The sequence below is a fragment of the Spermophilus citellus genome (genome assembly GCF_964194105.1).
Source record: "Spermophilus citellus genome assembly, chromosome: 3".
NCBI lineage: Eukaryota > Metazoa > Chordata > Mammalia > Rodentia > Sciuridae > Spermophilus > Spermophilus citellus.
In genome coordinates this window covers 143,693,068-143,718,645 of record NC_138184.1, presented here as the reverse complement: position 1 = coordinate 143,718,645, position 25,578 = coordinate 143,693,068, and the positions used below count along the sequence as shown (strand labels likewise).

General features: G+C 41.1%; 1 protein-coding gene across 6 annotated transcripts in view; it reads left to right on the top strand.

The window, feature by feature from the left end:
* Window positions 1–25,578, top strand: part of CREB5 (cAMP responsive element binding protein 5) — a 412,930-nt gene that overhangs the window by 54,524 nt on the left and 332,828 nt on the right. For 5 of the 6 annotated variants that reach the window (XM_081283986.1, XM_081283987.1, XM_081283985.1 and 2 more), the window contains one exon: window positions 22,058–22,129. The exons of the other annotated variant lie outside the window; for it this stretch is intronic. In XM_081283986.1, coding sequence (XP_081140112.1) covers window positions 22,076–22,129 — 54 coding nt within the window. In that variant the 5' untranslated portion in view covers window positions 22,058–22,075. The remainder of the gene's footprint in view (window positions 1–22,057; window positions 22,130–25,578) is intronic. 6 annotated transcript variants of the gene reach the window in all.

The following is a 25,578-nucleotide window of genomic DNA, read 5'->3' as shown; positions in this document are numbered from 1 at the left end:
ATAGGGATACGGCTGCATCAATGATTATAGCGGCACAATTCACAATAGCTAGACTGTGGAACCAACTTTGTTCTTTATCAAGATTGTTTTGGCTATTTTGGGTCCCTTGCATTTCCATATGAATTTCAGGAGCAGCTTGCTAACTTCTGCAAAAAGAACAGATGAGATTTTGATTGGGATTACAATGAATCTGTAAATCAATTGGGGAAGTATTGCCATTTTAACAGTATTAAGTCTTCCAATTTGTCAATGTCTTGGCATGTATTTAGGTATTCTTTAATTTCTTTGAATGTTTTTTTGTTCAGGATACAATATACGTACTTTTTTGTTAATATTGGGCGCAAGTATTTTATTATTTTGATGCTTATCACAAATGAAATTGTTTTCTTAATTTCATTTACTAGTCTCAGGAAGTAGTTGAATTTTGTAGATTAACTTGTAATTCACAAGGCTGCTGAACACTATTAGTCCTAATAGTTTCTTTTTTTCATTGGTTGATTCCTTAATATTTCTTACATTTATAGGATTCTGTCATCTGTGAATAGAGATAATTTTACTTGATCCTTGACAATCTGAAAATCTTTAATTTATTTTTTTATTCTTGTTGAATTTCCCTGGCTAAAACCTCTGCTGAAATAGAAACAATGTGGATTGGTGTCTTTTTTGGTTCCTGATCCCAGGGGTAAAGTATGTAGTCTTTTACTATATGTTAGCTGTAGGTTTTGTTTTGGTGTTTTGTAGACGCTTTCATCAGTTGGAGGAAATTCCCTTGTATTCCTAGTTTTTTGAGTGATTTATAATGAAAGGCTATTGGATTTTGTCAGTGTATTTTCTGTGTCTAAGGAGTTCATGATGTGTTTTTTGGTGCCCTTTTATATAATGTGGTATAACTTATTTATTGATTGATTTTCAGATGTTAAACCAACTTTGCATTCCTGGGATCAGTCCTACTTAATCATGCTCTAAATTCCTTTTTATGTTTTGGATATGGGTTGCTAGTATTTTGTTGAAATTTTTGTGTCTTTATTCAAAACAAATACTGGTGTGTTGTCACAATATTTGTGTGATGTTCTTGGCTTTGTTATCTGGGCACTGATAGCTTCATAAAATAAGTTGGGAAATGTTCTCCCCTTTTGATTTTTTAGAAGAGTTTGTGAATTATTTGTGTTAATTTTCCTTGAAATGTTTGGTAGCATTCAGCATGAATGCTAGACCAGTGTCTTGGCCTGAGCTATTCTTTGTTGGGAAGTGTGTGTGTGTGTGTGTGTGTGTGTGTGTGTGTGTGTGTGTGACTAATTCAAACTAGTTGTTATAGAATTATTCAACTTTTAAATATTTTTCCTGAGTCTTTGGTAGTTTGTAGTTTTCTAGGAATCTTTCCATTTCATGTAGATTATCTAACTTTGTTCACATACAGTGATCCATGCCATATGCACTTTTGTTTCAAATTATTATACAGAAAAGAGTGTTTTACTTTTTGAAAATACTATTATGCAGGCTTCTGTAAGACACAGCTATATAATTTTGAAGTATAGGCCCGGTGAAATGAATAAGTATTATAGAGTAATGAGTAAGTGTTGGCTAGTTTGCTAAATACTCTGCATATGCAGTTTTTTTTTTTTTGAGGTAGGTTCTGTATTTTTTGAGAAATGTGATACAATGGTTACAATTGTATATGATGTGGCTGGAATAGGCTGGACTCTTAGAGTAGATCCATTAATCCCGTCCTCTCTAGGTCTTATTTGGGAGAGAAATTGCCTCTTTATTCCTGAATGTCAGTAGGCTCTGCAGACAGGAAGCTAAATTAAAGATGTCAGGACCTCTATACCTTCAGGAGAGCTCCAGGGACCATGAGATTATAGTGGTTACTGCTGAAGAAGAGAACAGGACACAAGGAATTTGGAATTTCTTTAAATTTTCCCTAGAGGCTCTGTCAAGCTGAGACACAGGGGGATTTTTGGGATATTGAATCAAGAATGCAGCACAGAGCATTTTGCAACTTGACCTGGGGCAGCAGGTGCTGGAAAGAAGCTTGATGCTGTTTCTCCAGCCTCCAAGGCAAGAGGACAGCCTGCATCCTGTCATCTAGGAAAATGGCCCATAGGACCCACAGTCTTCTAGAATAGTATCCATGTATTTGCATCATAAAAGTATTGTTAGGATTCAAGGCACTTAGATTAATTCTAGCCAGTACAGAAACATCCCAAAACATTAGAAAATGGATTGCTTTGCTGTTCTAAGAATATCCTAGTATTTAGGGGCAGAGGGACTGAATTCAAGTCACAGATCTGCCTTTTACTGGTAGTGTGACTTCAACCATATTACTTTCCCTCTCTAAATCTCAAGATTCGTCATCTGCAAAATAAGAAAAAAAAAATACAACCATCCCATAAATCATTCTAGGAACCAAATTAAATTAATGTATGGAAAATGGCTTTATAAACTGTTAAACTCTACAAAGGTTCACTAATGGCTATTTCTTTCCCATATGGAAAAGCCACTGAATGAATAATCTTTTGCATGAGTGTCCGTTTATGTCAGCCTGCTGAGGTCATGCGGTGTGGCTTTGAAGTGTAGAAGGTGTGACTGTCAGGTTTTAAAAAGGAAGCAGGAGGACTGGATTTCTCTTGCTTTTCTGCAGGAGCAAGCGCAGCTGCGAGGTAGTGATTTCACAGAACCCATGGCACCTCCTGGGGTAGAAATAAGAAATAAGGACAACGGAGAAGCCAGATCCAGGCAAACTGAAGAAATGAAATAAAAACAGGCCCAAAGGGCATAATAGTCCCTTCATTTAGAAAAAAAAAAGAGTGTTATTAACATAAGTAAATTCTAATGTTTTTCTTGTGGTCTTTCTAATGAATTCCCTCTTCTTGTCACCTGATCACTTTTATCTTAAACATATGATGGTGGCGGTGGGTGGGGGGAGTTTTCAAGCTTTTAGCTTGTTACTTCATGAGAGTTGGGAATGGTGATGGTCCCCAATGTGGTGAATTTCCAGTGACTGTTTTGGGAAAGTTTCAGTCTTGATAGAACAAGGTATTTAGGGTAGTGAAACCCCTGTAGGCATCAGAGTTGCTGTTTTGGGTTCCTGGCTCCTTCTTTCTAGCTGGGTCCCTGGGGAGGTTGCTTACCTCAGATTTTCTCATTTATATATTGGGGATAATAACATATGTTTTCTATAGGGTTGCGGTGAGTAGTAGGTAAACAGCAAGTCTTCTTTGTCAACTTTTCATCATGTGACAAATACCTGAGAAAAACAACTTAGAGGAAGAAAGATTTAACTGTTGGGTTCACACAGTTGCAGAGGCTTCAATCCACGGTCAGCTGGAGCCACTGCTCTGGGCCTGAGTGGGCCAAACATCATGGCGGAATGGCACAGTGGAGGAAAGGTGCTCAGCTCATGCAGCTGGGAAGCAGAGAGGGGCTGGGGGAAGGGGCTCAGGCCCTTCCTGTTGATAAATAGAAAGGTTGAAATAGTCCTGAGACACAGACCACTGTATCAATCATGGTCTCCCAAAGAAGACACGATGCCCTCAAAGGAGTAGTCAAAGAAAATGTAATGAAGGGTCTAGGTCCAGAATTGTGGGCAGGCTAACTAGGGACTCACTACAGCAAATTCCAAAACCAATCCCTGGACCTGGAGGGGCAAGGGAAGAGCCCACCAGGGAGGGCAGTACCTGTGGGCGTGGGGGGGTGCATGTCATGTTTAGAGACACAATCTGCAGGTATTGTGACTTCTCCAGCCTGTGATCCTCCAGTTGAGGGAGTCTGGGGAGGGCAGCTTCCTAGGGACACCAAGAAGGCAGAGGGGAGTACAGAGTAGATCTGGAAGGCCATCCAGCAGAACAGTTCTCTTGGTTATGGAGGGTCATTAGGACTGGCTGTGGCACTATGTAGTTACCCCAGTTGCTAGAACTACTGTCACAATCCTTTCTTCCAGCTCTTTGTTCCATCCTTTTGGACATCTGAAACGAAAAAGGTGCAATTTTTCACAGATTTAGTTCTCAGAAGTCTTATCTGCCATTTGCTGTGCATTCTTGGGTACACCTTGCAAAATGCATGTCTCAAACATAGCATCTGGGTCACAGACCCTGTTGAGGACTTACAGAAAGGGGTTACTTTTTCCAGTGATGTTTGTAGTTCTTAATTTTCCTTCTATATGCAGAACGTAAAGTTACTCTTGTGGGGTGAGGTGATATGAGGTGTGTAGGAGTTAGCTGGGGTCACATCAACGTGCCCATTTGTCAGAATTTCCCACATTGCTCATTTCTAGGAGCTACTATATTAAAGCTAAGAGGCAAATGCAAATTTTTTTTTTGACCCAGAACACAGAAAAAGCCACCAGCATCCTAACATTTCTACCAAGTTGACCAGGACAGCATCCTTGGAAAAAAGTGAGATAAAGATAGACCATCCCAAGAGAAAGTGCAGGAGGAACTGGGAGATATTTGGCCTAAGGGAAAATAGCGGAGTCTGGTGGTTGAGGGATGCCTGCAAATGTTAGAAACTCTGCTGTGTTAAACAAAGATTATACTTCTTAAGGATGGCCCCTAGGATGGAATGAGCCCAATGGCTGCAAATTATAGAGGTGAGTTTTGGTTTCCTCTGAGGAGCAAGATACTATAAGAGCAAATGACAATAGGCAAGTGACTTTAGCTGGTCAGTACATACTTCTGTATAATCCAGGGGTCAGCACTCAAGAAACTGTGGCCAACAGCAAATCCAGGACAGGCAGATGGGCTCAGAGAATGAGGCAATGCCCAGTGTTCTGGACAGAGGTCATGAGTAGGAGAACCCATCAATGGAACAGAAATAAGGCTTGTGAATTGACAAACCATGAGCATGAAGTGCTGGGCTCATTGTGGGGATGGTGCTGATCTGGCTCAGGCTGCTTCCAAAGGCCTGGCCCAGGTGTTATCAGGGCTGCCGAGCTGCTGGAAACCAGTATCCAGTCTTTCAAAGGGCCAAGTTCACTGTCACTGTAGGCCACTGGCTGCACCTGGATGGTGAGTTCTTGGGGATGTTGTTCAATAGACTCATGCCTCGGATGTTGGTTCAAGATAACCTTGATGATCCCAGCTGACAAGGATTAAGATGAGCTCTGATTGGGTCTTGGACTAGAGACAGGGAGCATATGGTCTTAGTGATCCGTCCGAGACAGGGGCAGATCAGCTCAACCAACCAAGGCTCACGGGCAATGGGTTGGGCAGACAACAGTGGGGAACAGAGGATAGAGTCACTCTCTCTCTGTGCTCTCTTAGTCTCCCTTGGCATTTTTTTTTAATTTTTTTTCTTTTTTTTATTGGTTGTTCACATTACAAAGCTCTTGACATATCATATTTCATACATTAGATTAAAGTTGGTTATGAACTCCCAATTTTTACCCCAAATGCAGATTGCAGAATCACGTCGGTTACACATCCACAATTTTACATAATGCCCTATTAGTAACTGTTGTATTCTGCTACCTTTCCTATCCCCAGAGACTATAGTCATCAGCTTGTGACTGCCACCCTTCAAGGCCATATAACAATTGTTACTATGTTGAGAGCTTACCTTGTGCCAAATGCTTTCCAGGTAACTTCTAAGTCAGGCTTCACAAGAAACCTATGAGGTAGTTATTATTCTTATTCCTGTTTTGTAGACTAGGGAACTGAAGTTCAGAGAAGGTGAGTAGCTTGTACAAGGACGCACAGATCTTCATGTTAGAGAGCAGAGGGATGGAGTGGAGGCTCGCACTTAGTTCTAAGTTACTCCAAAGCCTATGCTCTTGACTGCCAAGTTATCTCTTGGAGCCTGTGTCTTTTCTTTCATCTACCTCTCTCCAATGTCTAGCATGGTTCCAAGCAAGATAGGCCTCCAGTAAAACTTGTATTTAATAAACATGTGGGACCACCTTGGACCCTGCACAAATGCACAGCCTAGGAATGTGCATGCAGTCTTTCTGAATTCTGGTGCATGCTGGGGAGCAACGTAGAGGAAATGGAAAGAGAATGCTCATTGGAGAAGTTTGCTCGGGCAATTAGGAGTTTGCTGAGCTTATGTTTAAATGTATGGAAACAAATTTAAAAAAAATTGAATCTGAACTTTTTTTTTGGCCACATAAACATCACAAGTTTATACACGAATAAAAATGAAAGTCTTTGCCAATGAGTGACACTAAAATGCTGTGCTATTCTTGCTTGTTATTTTTGTCACCAAAATAGACCACATTTCCACGATTATAGAACCATATGCTTTTCAGAAGGTTTCGATTCAGATTTCATAAGAGCAATAAGTCCTGGCAGCAACATAGCACTTACCATGTGCCAAGCACTGTCCTAAATTGTTTACATATGCTAACTCCTTTAATCCATATACTAATAACCCATGTGAGGTACTATCAATATGAGATGTAAGGAAATGGAGGCACAGAGAGGTTAAATGAATTATCCAAAATCACACAGCTAATTGTTGAAAGAACCAAAATTTGTAGTCTTAAAGACTATGCAATACTGTAAAGGTATTATTGAGTGTTCACTACATGGCTCATTCAATCTATCACAATGCTGTGTGGGAAGAAATGTGCTGTGCATTTCACAATTGAGGACACTAAAATTCAAAGATGTCTAGACATTTGTCCAAGAGAGAATAGATAATTAACTGCAAATTGCAGAGCAGGCCCTATAAACTCTAATAGTGTCCTTGCTATCTTTTTGTACTTGCAGATATAGTTCTTTTATCCTACATTGAATTTTTAAATTGTTTCATATACAGTCAACCAAAGCTTACAACAGAAAAATTAGGAAATATAAATGCACAAAAATGCATACTCACATTGCCCAGCTATACCCTGTTAATCTATTAATCTATTAATCTTTTCATTTCCTAGCATCTGTTATTTATGATGTCTCATATGGGATAATACATGATTTATCAATTAGTTTTGATGACCAGCATTCAATGGATACACCAAGTCAATACTTTTTAAAAAAATTATAGTTATGTAAAAACCAAACCAAAGCCAAAACAAATTTAGCCTACCAAGGGATAAAAATTATATTTGATATACTTTCCATCCCAACAAAAATATTCTTTTAACCACAAAATTTAGAATATGGCATTTAATAGTCAAAGCAAAAAAAAAAAAAAATAGCAGCTGAGGTTGTCCTAAATTTGGTAATATTGGATTGAAAAGGCTTCATCATTCTATTTAAAAGGTAAACCAGTGTGTTTTTTGATGGAAAAAACATTATAACTAATAGGTACTGTATATTCACTGTATACCAGAAATTATTCTCTGCTCTGTTGGAATACTTTGTGCACGTTAACACATTTATTTCTCAAAATAAGCCTCTGGAATAGGAATTATTGTTTCCATTTATAGATAAGGAAATAGTCACAGAGAAGTTAAATTACCTTCCCAAGGTCACACAGCCATGGTTTGAAACCAAGCAGTATAACCTCAAGCCATGGCTACAGAGGCATCTTTCCTTTAGGTTCCTATAGGTAGCCATGCCGTCTGGGCCACAGGAACTATTTACTCTTCTCTGTTTCCTGCCTACCCTCACCCCAGGACAGCAGTCTTACTTTTGGAGGAAGTCTAAATCTTTGTTTATGCAGGAGATGAGCTGTATCCTCAGTTTATGAAAAGAAGGCAAGAGGCTGCTCCTTGTCACCCTCTGCCCAGGACCCAGGATGCCTGTTACCCTCACAACAGCATGGAGGTGGAGTTCCTAAGGCGCTCACATATCAACTGGGGACAGAGAGCCTCCAATGAGCCGCTCAAGGCCCTCTGTAGCCAAGGATGGCCAGGCTTCTATGTACCCTCAGAACCGTTGGAGGACTTGAGCCTCCCTGTCTTCCCTCTGTCGCCGGCCGCCCCCTGCAGCCTGGCCAGCTCTGCTTCAGCCCCAAGGGGAGCTCTTTGCTTTTACAGCCCCACCTGGACACCCTCACCTGCTCCTTCTCCTCCAGTGGCTCATTCGCCTTCTGCAGACCTCGCTCAGACATGGCGCTCTCAGAGGCCAGCCTGACCTCCTTCCCAGGGCTTCCTGCCACCTAGTCCCCTTTCTCATTATCCTGGCACCCTCCTGGTCTCTCCTTTTGCAACCTGCACTTGCTTTCCCAGGTCACTCCTTGATTTCTGCTTGCGATTTTGATTGTTTGGCTTTTATTCTTTCCCTGGTGAGCTGGGCCCTTCGGAACGGAGCCCTCAGCTCTGTCCTTGGATGCTCTTTGCCCACATCTAATGTGGTGCTGGCCCTGGTAGAGCCTCCGTAGAGGTTTGCTGGAAGACAGACACATTCCCTGCAGGAAGACAGGGGAAAGCAGGGGAGGACAGGATGGTGGCTCTGCCAGCTGTCTTGAAAGCATGAACCCAGCCCTGGGCTAACAGGTCTGTGCTCTGAGGTCTGCTCAGAGCAGCTGGGGTCGGGGATGGGTCTGAGGTTGGCTGATGAGTGAGGGTAAAGGTTGCTGCCTGGCTCTGCAAAGTCCCCATTCCCAGTTTATTTGGTCAGATGTTCTTGGGAGTGTCTCATTGTCATCTTTGGGTCCATGACCCTGGCCCGTGGCTAGAGAGCCTCCTCTGCACTTTGAAGATTTCCAACAAGTGCTGGGGGTGTCCCTTTCAGTGACTTTTATACACCATGGAATTTGACTCCTGGCAGTCTCATTTTTAAGGGACTCTCTGAAGTGTGCCTGGGTTGCTTGTTTTTACTTTCTTTTTCCTGCCTCAGCTCACTGACTCGCCTATTTCAGACACATCTAGAGGTCGACCCACGCTGACTCACGGCCCAACACTGATACTGAGCCGTTTCTCCTTCTGAGTAGTCCACCGGGTGTTGGGTGGCTGGGGATAAGGCTTTGTGGAGAGGGGAGCATTCTTTGCTGCTGCTCTTTCTGGGGCTCTCTGAGTGTTCTTAGTAGAAGAGGGACTGCAGGAATGGTGTATGATGTGACATGGGCCTGTGCAGAGAAGCTCGCAAATCCACGAGCTGAGCTTAGTTTTCAGGGGTGCGATGGAGGATCCTGACCTCAGTTTCCGCAGCGTTAACTGGTAACTACTGGTTTCAAATGAGAGATGGGAGTCTTCATCTCACCCTGTGTGGGATGTGCCCTGTGTGGCTGTGTTTTGTAGGCAGTGAAGTTAAGGCTTGCCCAGAAAAATAACATGTTTTCCCTGCCCAGTGCTTGAGCTGTTTGCCCGGTGACTGGCTGATTGGCGGTTTGGGAAGAAAAGAGACATTGGTTCACTTGGGTGTCCGGAGGATTTTTTTTTGTGTGTTTGTATAAGTGGTTGTTTCTGTCTCTTTGGAAACAGTAGAGGACAGATGAGGAAATAACGATGATACTACTACTTAACGACTTGGATTCAAGGTCTGTGGAGCATGTTACCAACATGAACTTGAAATTCCTATTTCAGTGGTCCTACCTCTTCGAGGGTACCAGAAATCCTTTGGTGCCTAGGAAAATGGAGGCCTTTGGAAATAATTGGGATATTGCTTCCTTAACTTGCATTCGACTGTTTCACTCTGCGGTGTTCTCTGCACAGGCACTTAGTGGAGAAGATAAATCAAAGCTGTAACCAATCAAGGCTTTCTTTCAGCCTTGATGGAAAATGCTTTTCTGGGATTAAAAATACCTGACATATAGGATGTGGTGTAACGTAGAAGTCATGTTTTCATTAAATAAAATTTTGACTACTCCCAAGTGTTAAAAAACATAAAATCTATTAGCCTTTCCACACATATAGATCTTTCTGCGCTGGGAGGTGACCTGCTTTTAGGGACAGAGGTCTGGGATTATTCATCTTTAACTTCCCAGTGCCCTGGGTTAGGAAATGTTGCTATTACTGAGACGTCATCTCTCAAGAGGTTAAGATGAACAGTTTATTGATTATGCTCCGACTGCCTTATTTTTTTCCACAGTTACTCTTTGTGCCTTATTCAGAAGTATTTTTAAATTAAATATGACCAGAGACATTTGAGGAATAAAAGGGACAGGAAAAGAAAAGAGTAGAAAGAGCAAGAATAGAATAAGCATTTCGATGATAAAAGAAAATATAGTTTGCTGAAGAGAATGTAAGAACAAAAGCAGATTCGATTTCTAAAAAGGAAGAAAGTGGCATTGTCTATATTCATCTTATTTTTAATGCCTCCATGGAAGCCTGAAGCACCTGCTTGTTGCAAGATGTGGGGTTTTTCAGGTTAGCCCAGAACCTTTGTGGACCCCACTCTCTCTGCCTCCACGCGACTTGCCAGGGGCTAGGACTGAGGGGCAGGGCGGCTGCTGTGTCGTGAGGGCAGGGGTTTGTGGGTGCAGCACTCGACCTGCGTTTCTGTGGTGTGGAGCAGCAGGAAGGGAGCAGGTATGTGCTGCCCCAGCACTGGCCCCTTCCAGCCCAGGACAACGTGTCCTAGGCTCCTTGGTTTGCTCGGTTAGCGATAGCTACATGTTATCCCTAGCTCAAGTGACCTATGAAACCCATTTGTAGACTGACCATCATTTCCTTTTTATAACAACTGTGAAAAGTGAGCATTACTGTCATCATTCTAAAATAGTGCAGTGGAATGAACATCAAGCTAGGTGCACAGGTTGGCTGGTATGACCCCGAGTAGGACATTGGAAGATAAGGATTGACTTGATAATGCTGGGTTCAGAGCATCCTAGAAGGTCAGGATCTCTGGAGAGATTGCCCAACATTTTTTTTTTTTTTTTTTTTTTGGAATCTTGAGTCTCTCTGCACGTACATCAGGCACCTTGGCAACTTCATGTGCTGCAAGTTGACAGTGTTATGAGCACAGTCATCCACATTTATAATGCTCCCGAATATCATCCCATTTGGTTCTCTGTGAGTCAGAATTTATGCCAATGATGTCTATTATTTGAGAATGATACCGTTCAGAGATTTAAGTAACTTGCCCAAGTTCACACAGCTAGTGGCAAAGGGGGCTGAGATTTAACCGTTGATTTCTAACAGAAAATCGGGGCCCCCTGGACAGATTAAGCTTAATGTAAATAATGCAGTTTTACTTATCAGGATTAAAAGGAAAATAGAGCCTCAATTAAAACAAACAAAAAAGACATAAAGACCCTTACGTCCAATTCAGTGAAAAGATTGCTACAGGGTGTGAGTGTGAATGTGTGTGGAGGGGTGTGTGGAAGGGTGTGTGGAGGGGTGTGAGGCTCCCTCATGTCTCCAGCAGGACGCTCATGCATGACAGGTGCTCAGTGACTCTGTGAGGAAAGAGTGAGTGAATGAGACCGGTGTCCTTCCCATCCTGCCCCTAGGCAGAGAGGCTGAATCCCACTTGAACAAGTTAGCTGTTAGGTGATTGATCACTGTCCACAGGCCACTCTCCGGGAAGCAGCTTGTGGACAAAGCCCCGGGAGGAGTCCTTGAATCCTCTCATCAAGCTTCACAGTTCCCCGTGGGCATCTGGGGGCTGGCTTCTTCTCTTCCCTTGTATTCAGCCGTCCAACAGAAGTCTGCTGGGCCTCTCCATGTCCCTTCTTGGGTCATGCGATGGGCTTTCTCCTTTTTTCTTTCTGCCTCCGAAGAATCCAGGTTCAGGGTCTTTCTTAGGGTCTGACCTCTACCCCTTGAGCAAAGAGACCACATTCATGCCCAGGGAAGCTTCCTAGCTTTTGGAGAGCAGGGGCATTTAAAAAAAACATATCCTCTTTTCTTTCCATGCTGATTTGGAGTGTGGTCTCCAAAATGGTGCTGTTGTTTGGGGCTCTGAGCCCTGGGGGATTGAGGAAGGAGGCTGCGTTTGTTTGTTAATAGCTTAGGCCTTTGGATGAATTAGAGTCTGGTACTGTGTTCACCTCTTGTGGGTGGGTGGGTGGGGGATTATAGGAAAGGGCCTTTTCTTTCCATGTCCTTTTCCAGGGTGTTGTACTGGAGGCTTTAGTCAGTGGCTCTTTTGTTCAGTAGGAACTTGAGAAAAAGATATGGAAGGACATTTCTAGTCCGTGGAAATGATCTAGCAGTACTCAAAAACACAGCTTCGTTCTGCACTTTAAGAATATAAGTCTACCAGTTCCTAACTGAATCTTGTGCAGAGAGGTGGACCCAAATTTTCTTACTCTGCCTCCTTGTGAGGTCAGTATCCTCTTCGTGTTCCATGGAGAACTAGACGGGAGTTTAGAGTCTTGACTTACTTCATGGGGATGAAGTGATCTCTACTAAGGTATCTGAATATATTTTCTGTATATTAAAAAAAAAAATATATATATATATGAATATTAACTTTTCAGTAAGAAAACTGGACTGGCTAGAAGAGATTATATATATTAATATATATAATAAATAAAAGTATATATATTACATATTCAAGCATATATGGACATGTAGTACTAGATTATAATACATAATATAATTATATCATGTATTAAACTTTTTTATTGAGAAGCTGGTTAGGAGGGAGATGTTCCCCTAATAACTATGAACTAATGTCGATAGTAACATTAAAACACAGCTTAGAAGTTTGTGGTGGTTTCTGTTTAAGTAAATAAGGAGAAGAAAGAATGCATGCTCTAGGTGGTGAGCCACCCTCTCAGTAATAACATGAAGCAAGCATGCAGTTATCACGACTGGCAAGACGCGGGCAGGGCACCGCGCGCAGCTCAGCCGGGACCAGTGGTTTTCTGCTCCTGTTGGCTCAGCACTGCTCACAGTGGAGTGGTGAGGTATTAGGACAGTCGGGGATGAAGGTAGCCAAAACAGATAACTTATTTTAAAAGAAATCCAGTCTCGTTTATACCAGCTCACTCATCTGTCTACAGGATAGAACCGGAAAGGGTTTGCTCATGTGTAGCTGAAATATTGGCAAGAGACCCCCAGGCTTTCCTCACACCAAGAGGGAATGACAATTTCACATGCTGTTTTGAATGTTCATAAAGTTTTAATTGGCATCTAATCTAACCACTTGCTAGGCTTAACTTTGTCTAGCATGAGTTTTTCACAGCTTTTTGAAAAGTATATCAAGAGTAATGGGCATTTAGTTCTTTAATTTCCTCTCCTGTATGCTGCCTTTTTTTTTGTTTGTTTGTTTTACTCTTCCAACTGCCTTATTCTTATCTGCCTTTTACCTTAAGCTAGATGGTGTGGGCCAGTGGGTGCTCATACCATTATTATCTTTGCAAAAATTGCACACAAGACTCTAGTGATGCATAGGACCACACCTGACAGTGTATTCCATGTCCCTGCCCCACTTGCTAAATGCCCCCCAGCAAGTAGCAAATAAAAATCGCCTTCACATATTTCTGAAACCTTGGCTATGGAAGAAAATGAAACCTTCTCTTGGAAATCTGAAAAAAAAATATGTCTTTTGCAAATATTTAGAAAGGGACCTTGTTAGATGACTACAGAATCTTTGGATCACATGAGATTTTTGCCTTAACATGGCCTTTAAGTGACCTGCTAGCACATCAGTTGTTCACATGGTTGACATATGAGGCAAAGTTCATTAGGAGTCTGGATGAAGTCTCTAGGTATTCAACTGCAGGCTTCTTCAGAACAACTTGGGAATTCTTGGATTTCTGCTGGGGCCAAGGGCAAAAAGCACCCTTTTTGATAGAACCATCCTCAAGTGTCTTTTAATCATAGATTGGGTAATAATTGATAAATTTAATAGTGAGATGAAATAGTTTCTTACTAGCCCTGCCAAAAGCAAGGGCAGGGGGCATAATCACAGTCTCACATTTTGTAGCTCAGATTCAGGTACAGGAAGAAAAATTTTCAGATGTTTGATTTATTATTTCAGCCTATACATTAGATTAACCAAACATACCTTCTTGCTGGCGGTGCAAGGATACTTATTTAGAATATAGAAAGAAACAATTCTATCCCTCAAATCTGCATGTATGAAAAGAAAAGCAAGATGAAAAAAGTTGTGACTTCTCAGAATATTTTAAAATATTAATTTTACCTAAAAATGCCTTAAAAAACCAAACACACCAAAAACATATTAAATATTACCTGGAGGCAGAATAGTCCTGTTTGAGAATGTGTTATAATCTAAGAAGTAAATTTTACTATCATAGTAAAAAAGACAAGAAAGAAAGAAAGAAAGATAATGCTGTCTCCTGTATTTTCTGTAAAGCAGGCTTCTTTTGACCTGTATGAAGAGCATACCGAGTTTTGCATTTAATTCCTTTGCTCTCATAGTTTTTCCTTCAGGACTTCCTGGGGCAGTTATTTTGTATGGCAATGCAGGACTCACTGGAAAGGCACAGATGACAATATTAACTCAAAACCCTGATCACTTCTTGTTCCAGTTTTCATCCTTTTTCTTTTCTTTCCTTTATTTCATAATGAGAGCAGGTAGAAAGGAAAAGAGGTTGCCCCCTTCTCCGTGCGTCTTCTGAGTTTGTATTCAGTCTCCTTAGCAACAAGCCAAGCAATTGGGTTCCATTCAGCATTTCTTTCAAAACCAGAGGATCTCTACGCTAATGTTTTGTTAACCACACACACGTCAAATATGCTTTTCTTAGAAATGGGATGTGTGCTGTAAATGCGAGGAAGTACAGGAACACGGACCTAAATGCACACACTCAGGCATAGACGGCACAGTCGGGGACTTGGTCAATGTCACGCATCAAATGCCTCTGCTCAGTGAGTATGTTCTGAACTATTGAACCCCCAGATAGGAAAGTTATAAGACAGGATTATGCAGAACAAAGGTTGAAATTAGCTTGTAACTTTGGAAAAAAAAGCGCCTCATATCTAAAGAAACATATGGAAAACTTAAAAAAAAAGAGGAATCTAACATATGAAAATCCAATCCCCCTGGAATGCTTTCCCATATACAGCATAAACGCCACATATATAAAACCCTAGGTCCCTGCAGAAGTCAGGGTGAGGACATGAGCCCCAGCACTTTTCTGGTAGGGCCTCCTTTGGGGAGTAAGACCCGGGTCAGTTTCCAGAGATGAAAGTTATTTCAAAATCCTTCCTTCTGGGAACCATGGGTCCCATGCAAAGGGAAGTTTTGACAGTCTGCACATGATAGAGTGTGTGACACAATCCTAAAGAGATCTCTGGTTCAGGTTGTAGGAGTCTGAGCTTTGGGGGTGCTAGAGGATGGAGGGTACTTCTGCAGATAGGGGGTCTCTCTTGTTTAAATGGACCAGTGGTATCCCACTATGGGGTTACGGGGAAAGCTCAGCACTTCCGGGGCAACGTTCTGGCTGTAATTTGCACAGGGACACATCCCATTCATACCAAATTCAGGTGAAATTTTCACTTAGGAGGTACAGTCTCAATCTTGGTCTTGTTCCTTGTATAAATCTCTGGCTTGGAAACTTGCAGCAGTCAGGCGTTTTGAGCTTGAGGGCTGAAATGTCACTTTTAAAGCAGGGTTAAAAAGGTCACACAGCTGCAAATAATAATAGCCCAATGAAATTCAGATTCTAACTGCAGCCCACTTCAAGAATAACACTGAAACAGGAAACAAGCCTACCCGATCTTTTTACCAGTAAAGCTAGTAAGAACACTACTGATAAAGTAGTGTGTGTGTGAGTGTGTGTGTGTGTGAGTGTGTGTGTGTGTGGGGGGGGGATAGACATAAAGAGACAGACACACAAAGAAACAGAGAAACACATACATAGCAAGACAAAGGCATTAAAGAAGTAGACATTACAAAGAATTTCAGAGAAGACACACAGACACACAGGGGAAGGCAAAACTATACTCACAAAAGAATTTATTTTCTTGGATTGAAATGCAAGAGTACTTATTTTTTGATATTCAGATTTGAAGGATAAAGATATATTTGAAGTCCAAAGTATTTTCCCTTTTTCTGCAATTAGCTTCCATTAGTTATCTCTTCAAATAGCACCTCTTTGCATGGTCCTATTTTACTACAATGGTCATCTGTTTTACAGATGAGGAAATAAAATAATGAAAGATACAGTATCTCTCCCAAAGAAAGTCTTAATTCCAAATTGAATATATAATTCTTTTCCAACAGTCAGCCAATGTGGGAGGAGAATCATCCTGTATTCTTGCTGTGAAAGTAGAATCAGGCATTATATTATATATATATGTATATATATATATATATATATATATGTATATATATATGCATATATATATGCATATATATATTAATTAATTAATTAGTTTGTTTTGTGGAGCTATGGATTGAAGCCAGAGCCTGCATGCTAAGGTGCTTAATCTTTGTTTCCAGAAGGAAAGCATGTTTGATCTGGAGTGTCATCCACAGACTGACTCAAGCAGCTCCTATTTGTCAGCTGTCTCAGACACTTTAGGGAGGATCAGTTTCCTTCTCTGGAGCCCTTTTGGTGGTTTAGTAGGCTCAGTAAGGTAGCAAAGTGTCGTTTCTGATGAGTCTTGCCAAGGAAACTCATTCCATATCCATCAAGGGGCAATAAAAGCTGACAAAGGTTTTAACATCACTATTAAAATTCAAGTCCTTCTTTCACATCTAGAATGCATTCATAACAAAGTTAATACTACCAGAGCTAAGGAGAACATATCAACACATTAGTGCTCATTGATACTTCACATTTTGGTTTGAAGTTTTCCTGACTTTCAGTAATGGTAAGTACACATGCCAGCTTTCAGATTGAAACAGTCTTTTTAGTGTGTTACTATTCCCAAGCCCATATCACTGAATGGCTCTGCCTGATGTTATTGGGGAAATTTGTGCTCTTCTATTAAGACTGGAGGTTGATGTTAACTGAGGATTGGTTACGGCCACCTGTGATTTAGACAGGCATCACTCTTGACTAACTAGAGCAAACCAGGTGATGTGGCATTTCCCTCCCTCTGGGCCCAGTTGCAACCTGTAAATTTAAAATACATATTTCCACTATTTCATGTAAAATATCCAAGTTTTTAGTACTATTTGCTTTTTGCAGTGATTGCCTTTCCTGAAATGATCATTCCCAGTGTATCCCTACATGGCTAGCAAAGCATTTGAATGGATTGCATCAGCCATTGTGGACAGATTTCCCATTTTAGACCAGGAATTTTTGGGGTCAAACCCTGAACAATGGAAGAGATTCTTGCTCCCTTGAGGCCAGAGGAATCCAGTGGCAGTTGAGGGTTTGAATTGTAAATCAAGCCTGTCATCTCCTTGTCAGCTATGGAAATCGCAATTGACTTTGTGTACTATTAGGGTTTATTTTTAGAATTTTTTGTTGTTTTCCAAAAAATTTGATGGAAAATAAGGCTCCGTGAACCCTTTGCTCTTGTTGAGCAAATAAATCTGAATTTGGAATTTTGAGAATTTTAGTACTATTTAAAAGCTTTTAAATGATGAGAGTGTCCACCTCAATTATGACTAGTTCTAACCAAAGCTCTGGGATGTGTTTTTCAGACAGCTCTCTGCGGGGGTCATACATGGCACACAGCAAACAGACTAGACTTTAGTGGTTTCCATGTCTATAGCAACATTAATGGGTTAAACTTATAATGAGTTAATACATTTTCATGTGAGATTTTATGAAAACTAGCTTTACCCCACTGTGTTCACCAAAAGCAAGCATCTCTGACTTTTTTTCCATGAAGTCTGGGGACTTCAAAGGCCGAAAGTGGGTACAGGTGGAATGCAGGGTCACACACAAGCTCTTGCCTCATTGAAAATTTGGTTTGGGTACCAAAAAAAGTAAAAAAAATAAAAATAAAATAAAACAAAATTAAAAAAAAAACCCACTGCTACAAGAGTAGGGAACAGGCAAGCTGTTTGGGGTGGTTTATTATGATGATTCAGGATTCATTATCCATTCCACAAATATTTATTGAACGCCTACTATGGAAGCTTTAGGCAGTAGTGCCCAGGGTATGGTGATTGCCAAGTAAAACTTGGTTTATTAAAAAATCCCAGCTAGTAAAATAACTGAATGGGAAATGAGAAGATGAGGCCTGACTTCTGAGAACCAAATGTGGAACAACCTGGTGAAAATCATGTCTGAGTAATTTGCCCCCACTTGATGGATGATAAAAGAATCTATGCAAGGCTTTAGCAGGAGTCTGTTTGAGAAAATAATTACTGCAATATGCGCTAGAAAAGAACTATAATAATAGTCCATAAAAAATAAACCATGGCTCTTGACTAATACAGCAGACCAGATCATAACTGGGTTGACAAAAGTAATGAAGCCTACAGGGTAGAGTGGCAGCATTTAGTGGAACCATTGCCAACGCCTACACAGAAAGGAATTAGCAAGGGAGTCCTGTTTGCAGAGACCAAATGTGGGAACTGCAGAGCATCAAAATAAAGCAGTTGAGGTTTATATACCACTATAGATACACCCACTCACCTCAGACTTAAACTTAATTTATATCAGCAACTGCCATTTTACCTTAACACTTTTATTCCAGTGTTATATTGCTGAACATATCGGGTCCGTATTTATTCCTTAGCATGTACTAAATTGATACAGATTCTTTTATGTTTAAAAAGTAAATAATAAGGGCTGGGGCTGGGGCTGGGGCTCAGTGGTAGAGTGCTTGCCTAGCTGATGTGAGGCACTTGGTTTGATCCTCAGCACCACATAAAAATAAGCAAATAAAACAAAGGCATACTGTCCATCTAAAACTACAAAATATATAATAAAAAAAGGAAATAATAAAATGACCATAGTCACTCAGAATAGTCACCAATAGTGGTGACTAAACTCTATAAACGATTTGAAGACAGACTCTGTATTTATCCAGTGGTACTTTCTGAGGCAGAGTTCTTCTCCTGACCCAGCTCAGTGGATATCAAATTCTATTGATCATAACATCCACATCGTGAAGGTGCCATGAGATGAGTCCCAGCTACATGGCTGAGCCTTGTTAGGTCACCAGGCACCAGCATCAGAATATAATTCCAGGGTATTTTCTGTGACTCATAGGCAAACTGTAACCAATAATTAAGATGGGTCACCAATTCTGATGTTAAACAGAGTTACTAGGTGTGAGTATGATAGCCCCAAGCTTATGGGGAAGGTTGGCATTTGGGTAGGTCAAGGTTTGGGATGTGGTTGTATCCTTAGTGGAAAACCGCTTTCTTCTTATTTTTAAGTGCCTGAGCTCGGTCAGCTCTTCCTTCACTTTGGGTCATTAATGAATCTCTTTCAACTTTCAGCAGAACTTCCACTCTTGACCACTTCTGTTGCGTGGATATTAATTTAAGTATAATCATTAATTACTACTTTAAGATGTAGGCCCTAAGTGTGGGCATTTAGCACTTTCCCATCTTACTGTCATGTAAACCTAATGTTAGTTGGTGAAAGAGGCTTTCCTTCATTACATTAGCAAATAAAGTGCACCATGGTATCCAAGAAAGATTTACCTAGGCAAATAAGGGAATAATTTATAATTTTATAAATAGGAAATGTTTGCTCTTTGAGGATTCAGTACCACCTGTTCACAAATGTCTCCCACACCTAAGCGCACACACTCTAGATAACCCAGCCCTTTTGCCATAACTTAAAAATGAATTACAAGTTCTCCACCATGCAGTAAGACTCAAGAATAAGAGACCTGAAGATTCATGTCTTATAAAGGAGAGCATATTGAGGCATGAAGCAGTTAAAGGATCTGGTGGTGCTCAAGCTGACAGACAGGAAGGTTCCAGGAAAGCATTTTAAAATTTTACTAGAAAAACAAATATATTTATTTAGAGTATAACCCAGTTACTCTGTTTATTCTACCTTTGGTCAAAATCATTTTATCAACTTTAAAGTCACTCTTTGAGACTAGAAGGAAGTTGTCAGTGTTGGTCGTGGGGAGGAGGAAGGCTCTGTGATCAGTGATGGCAAGATCAAATGAATAATGAGACGAGAAGCTGATTTCATTGCTTGTGACTTTCCTCATACAAAGACAGGCAGAAAGATCCCAAAAGTATCTGTGGTTTTTCTTCTTTCTTTTTTTTTTTTTTTGGATATAAATCAGCAGTGTGACTCTGTAAATATTTATCATATATGTTATGTAGAACTGGAGCACAAGAGTTGGAAGGGTGCAGATACTAAAAAATGATAAATATCTAAGGAAATGGAAATGCTAATTACCCTCATTTGATCACTGCACTTTGTATATGTGCTATTGAATCATCACACTGTACCCCATTCATATACACAATTATTATATGTCACAATTTTTAAATTAAAAATGACTCCTTTCAATAAGCAACACATATGTATGTATAGAATACAGCAAAAGAACTTATATAATAATGCTCGATACAGGAAATCTGTAAAATTATGGATATTACTATCTTAGTTGGCACCCTTAGGAAGCCTTTCCAAATGAAGAGTGAAAAGGACATTGCTCTGTGAAAACTGCATGGGGGTGAGGAAGCATGGTTTAAAGGGTTTACATTTTTTAAATTTTTTAATATCTTCCTAAAAGTGTTACCTAAGGCAAGTCTTCTCTCTTTGTGTTTTAGAAAAGTAAAAGTATGCACATATTTTCCTAAAGAATACACATCAAATACAGTAGTGTTTGGTGGAAGAAACACTACTGTATATATATATAGATATAAGCAGAGCTTATATCTTATATATAGATATAAGCGGAGCTCCTTATTCCAAGGGTAAAGGGACCTTGGGAGTCCCTTTGGAATCACTCACAAGTAGCATTTATTTTAATTTTTTATTTAAAAATTATTATTATTAATTATTTGGTACTGGAGATTTAACCCCAGGGACGTTTTACCACTGAGTTATATCTCCAGCCCTATTTGTTTTTATTTTAAGATGGGGTCTCACTAAGTTGCTTAGGGCCTCAGCTAAGTCGCTGAGACTGGTCTTGAACTTGTGATCCTCTTGTCTCAGGCTCCTGAGCTGCTGGGATTACAGGCATACACCACTGAGCCTGGCTTTTTTTTTTTTTTTGAGACAGGGTCTCTCTAAGTTGCCCAGACTGACCTTGAACTTGTAGACCCCTGCCTTAGCTTCATGAATAGCTGGTATTATAAGTATGTACCACTGCAAAAGTAGCATTTTAAAAATTCAAATTGCTTCCTGTGCACAAAGTAAAAGCAATAGGTTCTAATTTAGTAATAGAGCATATACCACTAAACTGCCCATGTAACTTATGTACACTTAACTCTAAAATTGGTTGAAAAAATAGAAAACTACTCAAATTGTGTAACAAATTTGTGTACTACGTCCTGTGAAATTTTTTTTGAAAATTATGTTGCTTTGTGGATTGTTAACCACAAAAACCATACATATGTACTGTGCTGCCTTTGGGGAGGATTTGCAAAAGTAATTTTGACTACACTGAATTTTTGCCTAAAGAAAACACTTAGGACTGAAAATTTACCTAAGAAAAGATCATAGTATTGTTTAATGTATTTTGGATTATAAGATTTTTCTCCTTAAAATTACTTCATTCCAGCTTATTTATCTAGATCAGCAAGTCAGCAGATTCAGTCCTGTATTAATTTCAAATCAGCTTATAAAACCAAATTATCAAAATATCTGGGGTGCCTTTGCTGACTTCTATTTACTTCTCTTTCCTTACAATATGGGTAATTTCTGTTGAAGCTTCATCAGACACCTGAGCTGAAAGGGAATTTGGGACCATGACTTACCAGCAGAATAATCTGATACACTGATTCCAGGGTTACTTTTGGAACACTGCAGCTTGCTGGGGTGATCACGGGTATCACTTAACATTGTTTAGGGTCGGCCCTCCTCACACTGAGGACTGATTACCAAGGGGGCTGTCATCTCTCCTGCTGTCCTAAGTAGTCAGTCCCAGAAACATTCAGCAGGGCTGAGTCAGCCATTAGCCTCAGAATCTTCCTGTGCAGTTGGGTCTTACCTGGTGGTAACACCCACAGGTAGTTTTCCAGAGGCAGGATTTCGGCTGTGACATCTTGATGGCATTTTTTTCCATTATGTACTTAGGAAGGCACGGAGCCAAGGAACTCCAGCAAAGCAGGACCTGAGTTCACTCATGTCAGTGTTTGCCTCCTTGAATTTGGGAATCGGGTGCAAAAAAGGGGCTCTGAGCGACTGTCTTTCTCATGAGTCTCAGGCAGAAGCAGGAGATATTCATGAATTTCTGTTTTCCTTCCTCCCTCTCCCTCTGACCCTTCAGATTTATGAGGAATCCAAGATGAATTTGGAGCAGGAGAGGCCGTTTGTCTGCAGTGCCCCAGGCTGCTCCCAGGTGAGTGTGCAGATCCTCAGTGCTCCCTCCGGCTTGCAGCAAATGCACCTGCCCTCCGACAGGAAAGCTCTCACTGGGCGACTATGCCTGCCCTGAGCTTTCCTTCTTTACCAAGATACTGTCAAAGTCTGCCTCTCCTCCTCATCCTCATCATCTTCACCCTCACTATATTCCTCTTTGAACAGTTTGAAATACTCCTCTCTTACCTCTGAAGTACAGTGGTGTTGAACATTTCTGCCCATTACATCCCCCTAGAGGTGAACCAGATGCATCCTGCCCATTAGATACGAAGGGCTGTCATTTCAGAAAGGGAAGAAGTGCTTACTTTTCCAGGAGCCACTCGAATACTATCTAGGCCTCTGGATGACTGGTGAAATGCCTTACTATCATAGCTTAAATTCTGTTTTGTTTTATTACCCCCTTTGAGTCAAGGAAACCCTCTATAACTTTACTGTTTAGCACCTATGGTTTCCCTATGTCTCTAAATCTCAAGAAGGAAAGACTCCCGCTGTACTGGGTGGAATCTCTCGGCTTCTGAGGACTCTCATCAAGTAGAAATGGTGTGGGGATCCGATGAGATGCTACCTGGGGATTACCATAGGACCTGTATACAATAAGTGCTCAGTTAACACCCTGTCTCCTTATCACGACTGCTGCTAGGATTATTATATTGCAACCTGCCTTTTTGAAAGAAATTAGAAATGTCCATCACCTAAGGTCAGAGTTTTCCGTTTCTCTTTGGAACTTGGTAGTGACTTTTCCTACTTTTGACCCTTTACATAGCTCCCAGTTCTAATCATTTCCATTTGTGGGAAATGATCACACCTGCTTGCTTTCCTGCTGAGATCGTCATTTTATGGGATATAACACAAGTTTAGAACTCAAAGCACAGGCATCTTCCTAATGTGGTAATTAGTCACACCCTTTCCCTAAACTGGACCCAAGCTGCTCTCCCTGCCTATCTGGTTGGTGGGGTTGGCAGTACCGGGCAGAGCAGTGCCTAGGAGAGCTGTTGAGGACCATCGTTATTTATGTCCCCAGGGAATATGTGGAGATTTGGGGGAGGCTTCCAGAGGGAAGAAGCCAGAGAAACACAAAGATGTTTCCGGTGTTATGAGTTGGTGTTGTCAGCTGTGAACTGAGCAACCAGAGTCCCGTGCTCAGGTCCTGGAAGTTTCACCAGGGGATTTTGTGCCAATGTTTATTTCCGAAGTGTAAATAAGGAAAGCAGTAGAGAAAATTATTTTGAAGCAAACTGGTTTTGAAGGTCATTCTGAACTAGGAAGCACTAGGAAAACACAGATAGGTTGATAAGTAACTGAAGAAAATCCTGCTAGACCAGGACTCTCCATAGTGAGTACAAAATATCATCTTACTAACTAGGTAAAAACATGATCCCCTAACTGAGGTGAAACTGATTCTCAGCAGTTTTTTTTTTTTTTCAAACCAGAAATCTTGATAGCCCAAGAGAATCAAATAATCTGAGCAGTTTCCTTTGCTTTGGGTGTGACAATGAGACATTAAGCTTTATTCAAGTTACTCAGCACATTTTTGTGGAGCCTAGGAGGTGCCAGGCACTCTGGGTGCCCTGGGGAAACAGCACTGCACAAGACAGTGTCCCTACCCTCACAGAGCTTCTAATCTACACATCAAATCTACAACCACATGATCTGATGACTCTATTTGCAGTTTTGAATAAAGACCATGGGCCACGAAGTATAAAGCAGGGGAACTGACTTTACCTGGGAAGGTACATGGGAAGCTCTTTTAGAGAAAGGTATTTAATAGAAGGGGATCAACAGAAACCTAGCAAAGGCAAAAAAGAGAATTGGGGGCAAGCTGGGATCCCTAGTAACATCTAGGATTATGCATGACCACCTGATAATTAGACAAGTCAGGGAGAATAGAGCTACACATAAGTCCTTGAAGTATATGGCAGAATTTGCCAAGCTTGGCACTGTTAACATTTAGGGGTGAATAATTTTTTGATGTGGGGCTGTGCATCCCTGACCTGTATCCACCAGATCCCTGTTCACACTCCACCATTGTAACAACCCCAGACATTGAGACATTTTTGCCAGATGCCCCTTGGGGGTAGGGGCAAAGCTGCCCCTGCTTGAGAGTGACTGTGTATGGTTTGCATTTTGGGTTTAGCCTTGCTTTTTAAATTTTTTTTTCTTTTTATCTTTCTGGCTTTAAACTCCCTTCTTTGAATGGTCTACCTACTTCTAATGGCTGCTGTCCCATTATTCTATGAATTACTGTATGCTACCTTTCCTCCTTTTGGGAGTCAGGCAGGGTATAAATAAATCAATGCCACAGATGTGTGGTCACTGGTGTCAGATGCTGCTAGAGCAAGGATAGTTAGAGAACCTGGCCGGGCTGTTGCATTTGGCAGATAGGTTGCCCAGTGCCGCCGACCCGGGAGAAGAGAAAGGCGGAGGCCAGATGGAAGGATTAATGAGAGAGTGGGCAGTGAGGAAGCGGAGGTGGCAAACATAGAGGACTCTTTCAGGAGCACTAGGCAGTGACGGGAAGCAGTGTCATATAATGGTAGCCTGAGAGGGAGGTAGCTTTTTTAAAATTAAAGGATAGCCAAGCTGAATTTAGTCAAGGGCAAGAAACCAGCGAGAGAGGAGGAGGGGACATGCTGATTCCCCAGGTCAGGGCCTAGAGGCACCCAAGCGGGAATGGGCATGATCCTTCCTCTGAGCCAGGTGGAGATGAAGGAGAATCTATGTAGTCACATGCAAATCCTGGGAGGTGACAATAAAGGTTGAACTGAGTCCGTTTTAAAATTTAATTTTGGGGAGGAGTTTCTGGGGACAGAACCCAGGTCAATGAATATGCTAGGCAAGCTCTAACATGGATCCACACCCCCAGCCCTTACATAGGCTCTGTGAGTGACCTTGAGCATCTTGGTGAAGGAGCAGGTCATTTCCTTGAGCACACCGAGTAGACTGAGTAAAAACTTGGACAAATGTGGGAAATACGGATTTTACAGTTTCTTGATTTTAGATGACAATTCCAAGCCTCCTTCCCACCTTGATGCATCTAAGACTCAATGTCCCCGTTTACTGTGGAAGCATTTCTTTTTTCTTGACCAGCTCTCGTAACAAGAGGCCCATCTTTCAATTGAGGAGGACTTAGAGTTAAGAAAATATCATTGTCACCCAGCAGTTCCAAGTGTCTCCTGGTAGGATATTAGGAACTCCCAGTCAGGCTAATCTTTATCATCAGGACATTTACTTTAGGCACATTCATGGCCTGGGAATCTGCAGGGAGGGAGTGCAGGCTGGGATTGGAAAAGGAGAAAGTGAATTATCAGGATTTGATTGTGGGGGAGGTGGAAGGATTTTTCTCCCCTTTTCTCCTTGGAAAGAAATTTGGCTTTATTAGGCATGGCCTGCGATACCTGTGAGATCTTCTAAGTTACAAATCCTTAGACG